Source organism: Panthera pardus, unplaced genomic scaffold (genome assembly GCF_024362965.1).
Source record: "Panthera pardus isolate Hobbes unplaced genomic scaffold, ASM2436296v1 HiC_scaffold_16, whole genome shotgun sequence".
In the NCBI taxonomy this organism is placed as follows: domain Eukaryota; kingdom Metazoa; phylum Chordata; class Mammalia; order Carnivora; family Felidae; genus Panthera; species Panthera pardus.
The window spans coordinates 79951684-79964203 of NW_026526721.1; the positions used below are offsets into that span (position 1 = coordinate 79951684).

General features: G+C 45.3%; 1 protein-coding gene across 2 annotated transcripts; it reads right to left on the reverse strand.

Annotated features, from left to right (window-relative positions):
- Positions 1–741: 741 nt before the first annotated feature.
- On the reverse strand, positions 742–11710 carry ADIPOQ (adiponectin, C1Q and collagen domain containing). 2 transcript variants are annotated; one of them, XM_019463459.2, is made up of 3 exons: positions 11596–11710; positions 2441–2662; positions 742–1568 (listed from the first exon to the last, which is right to left on the reverse strand). In XM_019463459.2, exons 1-3 carry the CDS (start codon positions 11675–11677, stop codon positions 1048–1050), a joined length of 825 nt encoding a protein of 274 aa, XP_019319004.2. In that variant the 5' UTR covers positions 11678–11710; the 3' UTR covers positions 742–1047. The 2 variants fall into 2 exon arrangements, with proteins under 2 accessions (XP_019319004.2, XP_019319003.2); XM_019463458.2 differs by having other exon boundaries at positions 2441–2689; positions 11596–11698.
- Positions 11711–12520: the final 810 nt, after the last annotated feature.

Below are 12520 nucleotides of genomic sequence, written 5' to 3' on the forward strand. Positions count from 1 at the left end.
TAGTTATATGGAGAGACTGAACTGGAGATAATTCTGCATAGGGATGAGATTCCAAAGGTTGGTCTTCATGAGGCATTTATCAAGGACCTGCAAAGGGACTCGGTGGTGAGGGAAGCTCAGTTCTTTCCCATCAGTCATCCCTGGCCTGGAGGAAGGATGTCTTTCACATTCAGGACTCTCATCTAGCATAACATATAGTGGGGCATAGGGGCACAGTGTGTGCGGAAGGTTTGCAGGAAAGAGCGAGCCCATCAGAGAAGCTTCCTGACTAGGTGGCTCTGAGGAACAGGGAGGATTTCAGCCTGTGGAGATCGAAGTCACTTTCTGAGCTAGAGAGAAGAGCATGAGGAAAGACACAGAGAAGCCAAAGTACAGTCAGTCAGGGGCCGTTAGTAGTCCAGTTGGGATGGGACATAGCCATAGAATCACCTTCTCTGACGCAGCTCTACCGGGGAAAGGCATAACTCACCATGAAAGCCAACTCGGAGGCCCTCAGATGAGCTGGGTGATTGACTCCTTACCAACACTCCCAAGAGGCCGTGTACTCCTAAACAAGGGCAGGGTCTAGGGGAGAAGGTCTCTAGACCTGGGTTTGATTTCGAACTCTGCCACCTAATACCTGTGTCACCTTAGGCAGTCACTCTCAGGCTCAGAACCCAAGTGCGAAAAGAGGAGAATAATATGTTTCCTGTGTACCTCGCAGGATTGGCATGAATGTGAGGAAAAACAATAGACACAGAATAACACTGTGAAATACTTTATGGTAGTCAGGTATCTTGCCATGTGTGCAAAGCACCCCAGGAAATGTTATTAACCTTTCATTGCTACTACATAGCAGATCCTTGAGACCAGGGACCATGTCTTCTTCAGGAACATAGTATATAATTTTTTTTAAAGGACTTGATGAATGAATGAGTAAATGAATGAATAATGTTCAGAGCCCCCCAACTAGGTAGTAAAATTAATCTCCTAACTACACTGAGAACCTGTAGACTGTTCTTTCACTTTTGGTTGTCTGGCCCAGTGGAGGTTCTAAGTTAGTTGTGATCAAACGGTGTCATAATAGAGAAGGAAGCCTGTAAAGGTGGAGTCATTGACGTTATCTGCATAGAGCCCATTAGAGTCCCCATCCCCATACACCTGGAGCCAGACTTCATCGCCCATCTCCAGATGGAGGAGCACAGAGCCAGAGGCCTGGTCCACATTCTTCTCCTGGTACTGGTCGTAGGTGAAGAGCATCGCCTTGTCTCTCTTGTAGAGACTGACCTTGACGTCCTTCAAGTAGACTGTAATGTGGTAGGAGAAGTAGTATAGCCCGGGAATGTTGCAGTGGAATTTTCCAGTGGTAACATCATAGTGGTTTTGCTGATTGTAGAAGATTTTGGTAAAGCGAATGGGAACATTGGGGACTGTGACCCGGCTCTCCAATCCCACACTGAACGCTGAGCGGTATACGTAGGCACTTTCTCCAGGTTCTCCTTTCCTGCCTGGGATTCCTGGAAAACCTCGGGGACCTTCAATCCCAGTTACTCCAGTTTCACCAGTGTCACCCTTAGGACCAACAAGACCTAGAGAACGAGAAGACTTCAGTGACCACAGAAACAGAACTCCTGCCTAGGTTAGTTCTAACCTAAAACACCATCCTTATCTCCCTTACCCACAACTTGCCCGACGAGCAGAGATGGGGGCTCCCAAAGAGGTGAGTTATACCTTCTCCTTCTACATCCCACAGCAGGCTCCCGTTAATTCATCTCCAACCTCATTCCCTGTAAGTCTCCATCATAGACCCTCCACCCTGCCAGCCCTTCACATGTTGGCTCAACCAACCATACTTCTATCCCCTCTGTCTGGAATGCCCTCTCTCTATTCTGTCTACCCATCCTTTAAGGCCTGGCTCCAGTCCCACCTCCTTCTTAAAGCCTTCATTGTTAATAATCCGGATCTGCATTGAGAGCATTTTGTCTCGGTTCCGTACTTCGGGCATTAGTCCACATTCAACTTGGCATATTTGGAATAGGCTTTCTCGTAGTAATCCTTAACAGCTTTGTGCATTAGACTTATGTCCTTAATCAGACCAAGAGCTCCCCAGGAGCAGGACCGTGAGCTGTAAGAGTGTGCATTATGTGTGAATGCCCCTGGGTGGAATGGAAAGTTAGCGGAAATGAAGGGTAACATGAATGTGAACAGATTGGGCATAGTGACGGATGAGGTGGGGATGGGAAAAGGTACAGAGAACGTGATGTGGCTAGAGCAGAGTTGAGCGTACTAGTTTTACAGGTACCACCTATTCTCAGAGGCGAACCCAAATCCATTTCGGGTTGCTTGTGGGTCACAGAAAACAAATTCGCTTCCTCCCTGTGTCTAGGCCTTAGTCAATAGCTAATGCCTCTTCCACCCCACAGAAGTCTATGACAATGGAAGCCGAAAACCTTGTTCTTACCTGGATCTCCTTTCTCACCCTTTTCACCCGAGGTGCCATCTCTACCATCCCGGCCTGGGGTCCCATTGTGGCCGGGATGCCCTGGGATGCCTGCCATCCAACCTGTGCAGGCCCCTTTTGGCAGGGGAACCACGACGCCAGGCCCTTCTGTCTCGGACTCCTGGCCGTGAATGGGCAGGACCAGTAGCAATAGAACAGCTCGTAGCAACAGCATCCTGAGGCCTGGAACCCAGATCCGCACCGTCAGCCCTGCGAGCAGACCCCACACAGCACACCCCGTCAGGACCTATGCAAGACCAGGGCCATCTCAGCAGCACCCACTTCTGAGACCTGCTCTCTGAACACTCACTTCTTCCGGAAGACTGTTCTAAAAATTTCCACCCACCTTGATCTCTTTCTGCCCTGAAATTTATAATACTTAGCATTATTCTTTGTGTATGATCTCCTTTCCTCAACAGATGGTGAGTTCAGTGAGGGCAGGACAACACTTTTCCAATTACCTCATGTCTGAGCACAGGACCAGCCTCCTTAGATCGAATTCCAAGAGTCCATTTGTCAAGAATCTATCCCTTGAGTTTTCCAAGGATGATGGCTCAGATCCTCTCCTTCAACTCTAACCAATCTCTCTCTCTCTCTCTGCCTCCTTTTATCTTCTCTACTTCCCTCTCCTTCATTTCTATGTCTGTTCTTCCTTCTTTCTCTTTCATTCTTTCTTCCTCTCCCCATTTCCTAGATCATTTGGGTATTGCACACACACACACACATACATACACATGAGTGCACACACGTATACACACACTCGCACAAGGCACACACACACAGCCTTTCCCTGAGTCAGACAACCAGAGATACACTGTCCCATGAGGATATGCACTGACTCTGCCTGGGTCACACTTAGCAGCACTTCCTTACCTCCCTGATCCCTATGCAGCTTTCAGGACACAGTGGGGATGTCTTCTTTTTCAGGAAATCCTCCCTCCCCAATCTGGGTTGTTTGCTCCTCCTTTGCACCCCCCCCCCAGTGCCCTCACTTACCTCTAACATTGCATTTCCTGCACTACACTGTAATTGCTGATTTGCTCATTCATTTCTCCCATTAAACCACAGGTACCAGGGATGAAGACTGACATACTATCAGCACAGAGTAGGGACTAAATAAATACTTTCTGAGGAAGAAAAGAAAGGGCAAGAGAGCCAGAGAGAGGAGGGAAGGAGGTAGGAAGAGGGAAAGAAGGATGGAGAGGGGAGTGGATTTTAAATGTGTCTTCTGGGAGCCCTAGCAAAAAGTTCAAGTGGTACAGGTGGCCGGGGACACCTTTCCAGAACCGTTCCTTCATATCCCCCTCCTAGAAGATGATACTCGTCCCTTCCCAGTTTCTGCCTCTGATATCAGGGTGATCTTAGTCCCCTGCCTCTGATAGCCAGCTTCTTGGTCTTCTCAACCTTCTCTCACCAAGGAGTCGAGAGAAAGCACCACAGAAAGGAAAAAGGATCCTGGATCACAGTCATTACTAAAACCCTCTGTGGAGTGTGAAAGGTGCCTAATCCCAAGAACATGCTTCTAAGTTAAACACAGCCTGTGTGTATTTTTCTACTCTGAGCACTCACTATTTTTCATCAATATGCTTATCTCTCAAGGGTTATGCAACGTCTCCAGAACTGGGTTTGGTTTCAGGAAACAGTACCTCCATGAGGGATGCAGGAAAGACCCTGATTGGCAATTTTACCCCCAAAGAGGTGCATGGCGTCTAGAATCCCATTTCTATGTCCCATCACCTGGGGTCTATAGTGCCCTCTCAATGTGATACAACCAACCCATCATTCATTCATATATATTCATTTTTCATAGATAGAGAGAGAGATATGGATGTAGGTGTAGATATAGACACACACATGTATTCACTAAAACTAATAACATAAACATCTTGGAAACCACAGAAAACAAAAGGATCCCCAGTCCCAAGACGTTCTCTGTTTATTTTTAAACATAATGAAAAATGTACTTTGTGCACAAATTCATTCCCAATTTTTGCCTTGTTATTTTCTAGTTCACATAATCATCATTTTAACGGTGTATGTGCTCCTTCCTCAAGTGGATATAGCCAACTATACGGAACCATTTCTATTGTGTTCAACTTTTAGCTTACTTTCATTTTAAAGTATTATTTTAAAATCCATAACTAATATCCTTGGTCATGGAGCTTATCCACAACTCATGTTCTGTCATGACATATTCTCAGAAGTAATATTAGCGGACCAAAAGGTATGAACATTTTTAAGGCTCTTGATGCATATTTCCAAATTGCAGTTTGTTATACTGTTACTAGGTCGTGTGTTAGTGTGTGTATAAGAGAGCCTATTAACTACTCTCACCAGCAAAATTTTTAAAAACCTATTTTTGTTGTTGTTAGTTTAGGGAACAAAAGAAATGGTACCTGGCTACTTCGATCATTAGTGAGTTGTACATTTTATCAAAGTCCAGTTTTCTTTTTTTTTTAATTTTTTTTTTCAACGTTTTTTATTTATTTTTGGGACAGAGAGAGACAGAGCATGAACAGGGGAGGGGCAGAGAGAGAGGGAGACACAGAATCGGAAACAGGCTCCAGGCTCCGAGCCATCAGCCCAGAGCCTGACGCGGGGCTCGAACTCACAGACCGCGAGATCGTGACCTGGCTGAAGTCGGACGCCTAACCGACTGCGCCACCCAGGCGCCCCAAAGTCCAGTTTTCTAACTTAATTTCCTATCCCAATTTAATTTCCCCATTCATTATACAATCTGTTAGTGGTTTTTGTCACTTAATTTATTAGGGACACAATGTGCTTTTTAAAAAAATTTCTTTAATGTTTATTTATTTTTGAGAGAGAGAGAGAGAGAGACAGAGAGTGAGCAGAGGAGGGGCAGACAGAGAGGGAGACACAGAATCCGAAGCAGGCTCCAGGCTCTGAGCTGTCAGCACAGAGCCCGACGCGGGGCTCGAACTCACAAACTGTAAGATCATAACCTGAGTCAAAGTCGGACACACAACCGAATGAGCTACCCAGGCGCCCCATGTGCTTTTGAATCAATTTGTGTGAGCTCTTTACGCCAACACTTTATCGTATATGCCATAACTATTTTCTTAAGTGATTATTCTGTAGATTATTGTTCTGTTTATCCTGATTTTGAAGTGGCAGAAGTCTTAGTTTTTAGAGTCAACTCTGCTGATATTTTTCTTTGCCTCTAAGTTTTAAACAGTTCTCAGCCATTCTATGTTTTGGTAAATATTCTATTTTTTTACCCTCTGATGTTTGATATATTTTAAATTTCACTCTTTAATTCATCTTCGATATTTTGTTTTGGTGTAAGCTGTGATCTAAAATACTCAAATGATTTCTCCCTATTTGAAGACTGGCTGTTTAAAGACACTTTCAGTTCATCTTCTCCCTCTCTATTGAGCTGATAGATCATTTAGCAGAGAACAAATATGATCTTATAAATAACATGAGAATTGAGAATGAGGTAGACTGATAGAAGGAGGGGTAGAAACTGAGGAAACATGGCAGCTGAGGCAGAAAGGACTGGACAGACTCTGTCCCCTCCGCAGTGGTGGTGAATCTCTAGCCAAGGCTCACTCTTTCCATCTACATGTACCGTTGTCGCCCTCTACTGATTTCAAGGGCTCAGGAGGGCGTAGTCCATAGCTCCTGAAAATAAAATGAGACACAGCATGGGCTTGGTTTGCCCCACAATAAGAAGAAAGAGGTGAGTGAGATTAGAAGCCAAGGAGGAGAGGCCAGCCAAGCCCCTTTTGTGTTTAGGAAGAATGCTTGTTCTGAGGCTTTGAAGACTTCATATGCATTGGAAATTTCTCACTATTTGTCACCTTCATTCTTCCTCCTTCTGGGCTTAGCATTACAAGTCCCAAGAAGACCTCTGAGAGGTTCTGTGCTTGCTTTCTCCAGAAATGAGGAGGGCAGAATCTATGAGGCTGTGTCCTTTTCCACAGGGAGATGGGAAGAGAGAATCCAGAATGCGAGAATTGGTGGGGGCAGCTATGGAAAGACCCAAAGATAAAAGGAGATTGGGGGCTGTCTCCAAACTGTTGGGGGGAGTGTGATGTAAGAAGGTCTCTGGGTTCTCTGGTTCCTCCTCCTCTTTGAAAAATCAAGATTCTATTCTCCCAGCCTTAGGGAAGGCTTTGAGCCCTCAACACTTTGGCGTTATGGACAGATTTTTCCACTAACAGTGACAACCAGTCTGGGTTCCATGACAGTGGCATGGGGTGGAGGAGGTACTGAAAAAAGGGGTGGGGTGGAGCGGGGCACCTGGGTGGCTCAGTTGGTTGGGCCTCCGACTTCAACTCAGGTCATGATCTCGCGGTTTGTGAGTTCGAGCCCCGCGTCGGGCTCTGTGCTGACAGCTCAGAGCCTGGAGCCTGCTTTGGATTCTGCATCTCCTCCTCTCTCTGCCCCTCCCATGCTCATGTTCTGTCTCTCAATAATAAATAAACATTAAAAAAAATTAAAAAGGGGGGTTGGGGTGAAGATGGGTGCACGATTCTAGGAATTTTCTTGTTCTAAGAACAGATTCTGGTTGCAGAAGAAAGTTGTCTTCTAACCTAGTTCTGAGTGGAAAAAGCGGCAATTGATAACAATTGAAGGCCAGTGCAGAAGTGTCTCTTAAAAAAAATGTATTCCAAAATTATCTGTGTTCTTTGCTTAGATATGGCAATTGTTACGCTTTGATTTTGAGAGATTTCTATTTCTACAGCGGAGAACACTATTAAACGAAACTGTAATCTAAGACTCAATGGTGTCTGCAGAGAAAACTCTTATATGGATCATGAAGCTAATTCCCAAGCTACACTTGTAATTCTGTTTCTGTAGAACTCCATTTGTAAACTTCTTGCCTAAAATGTCTCATGTAATCTTCACAACCATTTTGAGAGATGGTGTGAAAGAGAAGGACATCACATGCTCTATGATCTGGTGCTCGGGTGAGAATAATTTGTTCTTACCTATAATGTGTTTCAGTCATGTATTTGTTGGAGGATTAAGAGGCGTAATCCATATAACGTACTTAGAACAGGGCATGGCACATGTCAGTGCTTAATAAATGTTAGCTATGACTGTACCCATTTTAGAGATGAGGGAAGCGGATTCAGGAAAGTTAAGTGACTCATCCAAGAGCCTAGAGCTCTTAAACGAGGAGGAGCTGGAAATCAAATTCTGGTCTTCCAAAGCCCAAAAATAGAGTCTTAGGCATAGTTCAGAAGAGGAAAAAAAATGCATCAGGATTACACATCTGCCTTTTCATATTCCACTCCATGGGATGGGGGACATAAGAAAAAATAGAATGAAAAGCCCTCCAGGTTATGATGCAAGTGCTCTGGCTTTTCGTCTAGGCTCCACCATTAACTCGCTGGCTGACTTACTTATCTCCACCCCACCCCCAAATCTCATGTTCTTTGCCTCCAAATTATTAATGATATTATTAATGATTATTAATGATATTAATCCTTACGCAACCTATTTCACAATCTTATTGTGAGAACCAGTTGATTAAAAGTCTGAAGCATTTTATAAACTTCCATACATATAAGTCAAGAGAAGGGAAACTAACAAATATTTATGGACCACCTGCTATGGACCACTGTACATCCACCTGCCCTTTAATCTTATTTCAGCCCTACTACTCCAGGAAGTAGGACTCAGTTCCCACACGACAAATCCCAGGACCAGAGAGGATTAATAACTTCTGCCCATGCATAACAAGGAAGAGTGTGGAGATGCACTTTAAAATCCAAAGGCCGAGTTCTTTCTACTGCACTGGCTCTCATGGTACACCGTGTATAGGCATGGATCCATTCATTCTTAGAATTATATGAAACCATAAGAGACTCTTAAAAACTGAGAATAGGGGCGCCTGGGTGGCTCAGTCGGTTAAGCGTCCAACTTCAGCTCAGGTCACGATCTCGCGGTCCGTGGGTTCGAGCCCTGCATCCGGCTCTGGGCTGACGGCTCAGAGCCTGGAGCCTGCTTCCGATTCTGTGTCTCCCTCTCTCTCTGCCCCTCCCCCGTTCGTGCTCTGTCTCTCTCTGTCTCAAAAATAAATAAACGTTAAAAAAAATTAATAAAAAAAAACTGAGAATAAACTGAGGGTTGATGGGGGGTGGGAGGGAGGGGAAGGTGGGTGATGGACATTGAGGAGGGGACCTGTTGGGATGAGCACTGGGTGTTGTATGGAAACCAATTTGACAATAAATTCAATATCAAAAAATAATAATAATAAAATTAAATTTAAAAAAAAGAATTATATGAGGGATGGCCATGGTGTTCTCTGGATCCTAAAGGGCCATATTATGATCTCTCATTTTCAATGCTAAAATTTATAAGAAATTCCAGGACACCTGGGTGACTCAGTCAGTTAAGCGTCTGATTTCAACTCAGGTCATGATCTCACGATCTGTGAGTTCAAGCCTTGCATCAGGCTCTGTGCTGACAGCTCAGAGCCTGGAGCCTGCTTCGGATTCTGTGTCTCCCTCTCTCTCTCTGCCTCTCCCCCGCTCACACTCTGTCTCTCTCACTCTTAAAGGTGAATACATGTTAAAAAAAATTGTTTAATACACAGGAAATTCCACTTTCACCTGCTGGAATTTCAGTAACAACAGCAGAATCCTACGAAATGCAGGACAGAGTCTCCTTTAGGGCTGGCAGGAAACAGAGCAGTATGGCGGGGGGGAAAGGTCAGCAAATCTGTGCCAACCCTTGCAGCAGGAAAGGGCATTAAAGCACAGATCACTCAGTCCCTGAGAGCCAAATGAACCCCAGAAATCATCTCACCCCTGCCCTGCTTCTACAAACAGGAGGTTAAGGAGAAAGCACTTATTAGATCCTCGTAGAGGCCAGCTCCCACACTAGCAGCTTTCACACATTATTTTATTTATTACTTATTTTAATTTTTACAAGAACTCCATGAAGTAAGGAAAATAATCCCAACTTTAGAGATGGGGAAACTGAGACATTAAGGACATGACCCCTGAGAGATTCCTGTTCTGACTTCCAAACCGGTAAGCTTCCCATCACATTACACTGCCTCTAAAAAGCCTCTCAGACTCAGCTTTGGAATCTACTGAACGCGATCAGGTAAGTGGAGGGACGTGAGAACACTTTGAAATTGGTCAAGGATACTTTGGAGTAGAAATTACATAAGGCACTTACAAACTTGATTTCTTGTAACCTTCCCCACGGCCCTGCTCTTGATTCTACTATAGAGAAGAATCTGAGACTTGAAGAGACCAAGATGTTGGCTTAAGATCACGCAATTCTTAGTATCCAGGGCGGGGCGGCTGGGGAGGAAAAAAAATCATACAACTCTTGTGGGTTATATGCATTCGCCATTTTTAAGGTTAAAGTGGTAGAGTATTGGGAGTACCATTTCACATGGTACAACCTAATGATGAATGACAGAATCAGGAATCAACTCAGTTTGGTCTAGCTCCCAGGAGGATTACCTGAAAGCTTTCTTTCTTTTTTTTTTTCTTTTATTTGAGAGAGAGTATGAGCAGGAGAGAGAGAGAATCTTATCCTTTTAAAAATTTTTATTTATTTCTAAGAGATAGAGAGAAGGGGAGGGTCAGAGAGGGGGACAGAGAATCTGAAGCGAGTTCTGTGCTGACAGGAGACAGCTCAATGAGGAGCCTGAATTCACAAACGATGAGACCATGACCTGAGCCAAAGTCAGATGCTTAGCTGACTGAGCCACCAAGGCACCCCTTACCTGAAAGCTTTCACTCAACCCTAGGAGAGCTGTCAGCATTCCTATGCCCAACACACACACACACACACACACACACACACACACACACACACACACACATTCTCAAGAACTAGTAAAGCTGAAAATCCCTCCAATGCATTTTTAGAATCAGTCGCTCTCCACATGAAAAAAATCCTGAGTGAAAATTTCTGCTCTCCAAAGCTTCTACCTTCTGACTTCAGCCAAGTCGGGCCACTAATCTCTTGGCTTGACAAGGAGTAGGTGGAAAGTCTGTCCCTGCAGCCACCTTAGAAAGGACAAGAAGCAAGTCCTGTGTCTCTCTCTACAACTCCTCAAGAGTTAAGGGAGGAAGGCAACAAGGACTGCCAATCGAGCTGAAGGGCTCCATTTCTATTTCTCTGCTTCAAGAGCAAAGCTGACACCTTCATGCTCCTTTGGGCATGTTCTACCCGCATAAAGGGCTCCCCTGCTCCACTACCTTGTCTGGAGGAGCTGGCCTTACCCCTAGTGGAGGGAGTCACCAGGAGTGAGGTGGCTGCATTCCCTGTGAGGACTGGTCTGAAAACCAGAACCTCTCCAGACCAGGGATCCACATCCACTGACACAAGAGGGATGGCCTGATCTCTAAAATCCTTCCTGCTCTGACGTCTGCCTCCTACACTGAAAACAACCAGATGCCTCAGGCACAGCACTTGCTGGGGCCAGCAGGATCGGGTGTGGCAAAGGCCAGGCAGACCCATTGGTTTCGGCCAGAAAATGTCTTCTAAAAATAAGATTTTCCTAAGTTTTCAGTATATGCCAAGCTTGCATGACTTCATTTGAATGTCTCAATCGTCCTGTGAGATATCCCCACATCCCCATATTTACAGATTCCCTCAAATCCAGACAATGATTATGTCTCACTCATCTTTGCAAGTCTACCCAATGTCTGGCCTATAGAACTTTCTCAATCAATATTTGCTGAGAAGAGTCAAGTAGCAGAGCTGGGTTCCAGACTCAACCTGAGGTCAGAGCTCAGGCTATCCCCGAGCTGCCTACTTTCCTTGCCTACCTGGTCAAGCTGAGGAGTGCTTTATTTCCTTCTCTTCTTATTTAATTGAACTCTATCACTGGACCATCCCTCTTTCCTCACGGATACCAACCTTTTCTCTGGGTAGGCATCTTGCCACAGAGTGAATTGGGCAAAATTCAAGATTTTCACCAGAGGAACAGCTCCTTTACTCTTGGAGCTGTGGGAGAATCAAGAAAGAAGCCCAAGGCCTGTCTGCCTCCACCAGTGCTGCCCTCACCAGAGTTTTGCCTGTACAAGAGAGCCTGGGCATACCCCAGCCAGAGGCTCCATTGCAAGGCAGCCATCCCCACCCCCGGCCTGGAACCGTGATCAACTTGATCTTACCCTCAGGTGTAGAATCAGACCCACAGACTGCAGTCAGGATGGAAGTGAGGAGATGGTCCAGCCTCAGCAGCCTGGTACTCATGGGGGCAGGCGGTCCCCACCCCACAGTTGTCTCTTCCCATTGGCTAACCCTGTAAGGGCCAGAGGCCAGTGGGAGGGCACCTTGCCCCTGGCAGCTGCCTCAGGTCTCCACTCTGGGGAACCTGTTGCAACCCCCCTTGGGCTTGGGAAGCCAAGTGGATCCACAGTCACAACATTCACATTCTCAGGTCTTGGCTCCTTTTTTTTTTTTTTTTTTTTTGGCTTCCTACAATAGCAGTAGAAGATGGGACAAGGGTCAAGACCGGAGAAAGGAAAGCAAGCTACAAGCTATCTCTCCATCTGTGGGAGAAACTTCCTCCTATAAAATGAATTGCCCAGTGGTCCAGGGGACCTCCCTCTCCCCATAGCTTTGCCCTAATAAGTCAGGGACCCCGATTACCACCACCACACTCCTGCATCACTATGCATGATGAAGTGTGACATTTTGTGGTTCAGACACACCACTTCAGAAGGGAGAATGCTGCAATAAAGTAAGACATAGAACATATCCTCCACTCTCTGGCCTGGACCTCAGATGTGGGGAAGACTTTGTGTGTTCATTCTGAGAACTGAGGTAGAGGGAAGTTTCTGAAGCGGTGGGTGGCAGGGCCACATTAAGATCTTTAGAGACCCTGCATTCCAAAAGATTATGGAGCCCCCAAACCTATTCAAATTCAACACAACAGAGAACTTACATAAGATATAATATTAGAATATCTTTCAAGATTTTCTGGTTCCAAAATTCCAGATAACGTTTTGAAAACTAACTTTTTATGGGTATGTGAGTCCTCATTTTGCCAGTGCCTTAGGCATATTGCTTAATCTACCTATTGGTGAACCCCGC

What these genes read in the sequence shown, in the direction of transcription:
- ADIPOQ (XM_019463458.2), bottom strand. Translation starts at nt 11,677, where the DNA reads ATGAGTACCAGGCTGCTGAGGCTGGACCATCTCCTCACTTCCATCCTG. An exon ending in GTCTGATTCTACACCTGAGG is followed by an intron (nt 2,690 to 11,595) that starts GTAAGATCAAGT and finishes GTCTGCTCGCAG; the next exon opens with GGCTGACGGTGCGGATCTGG. An exon ending in GGGTGAGAAAGGAGATCCAG is followed by an intron (nt 1,569 to 2,440) that starts GTAAGAACAAGG and finishes CTCGTTCTCTAG; the next exon opens with GTCTTGTTGGTCCTAAGGGT.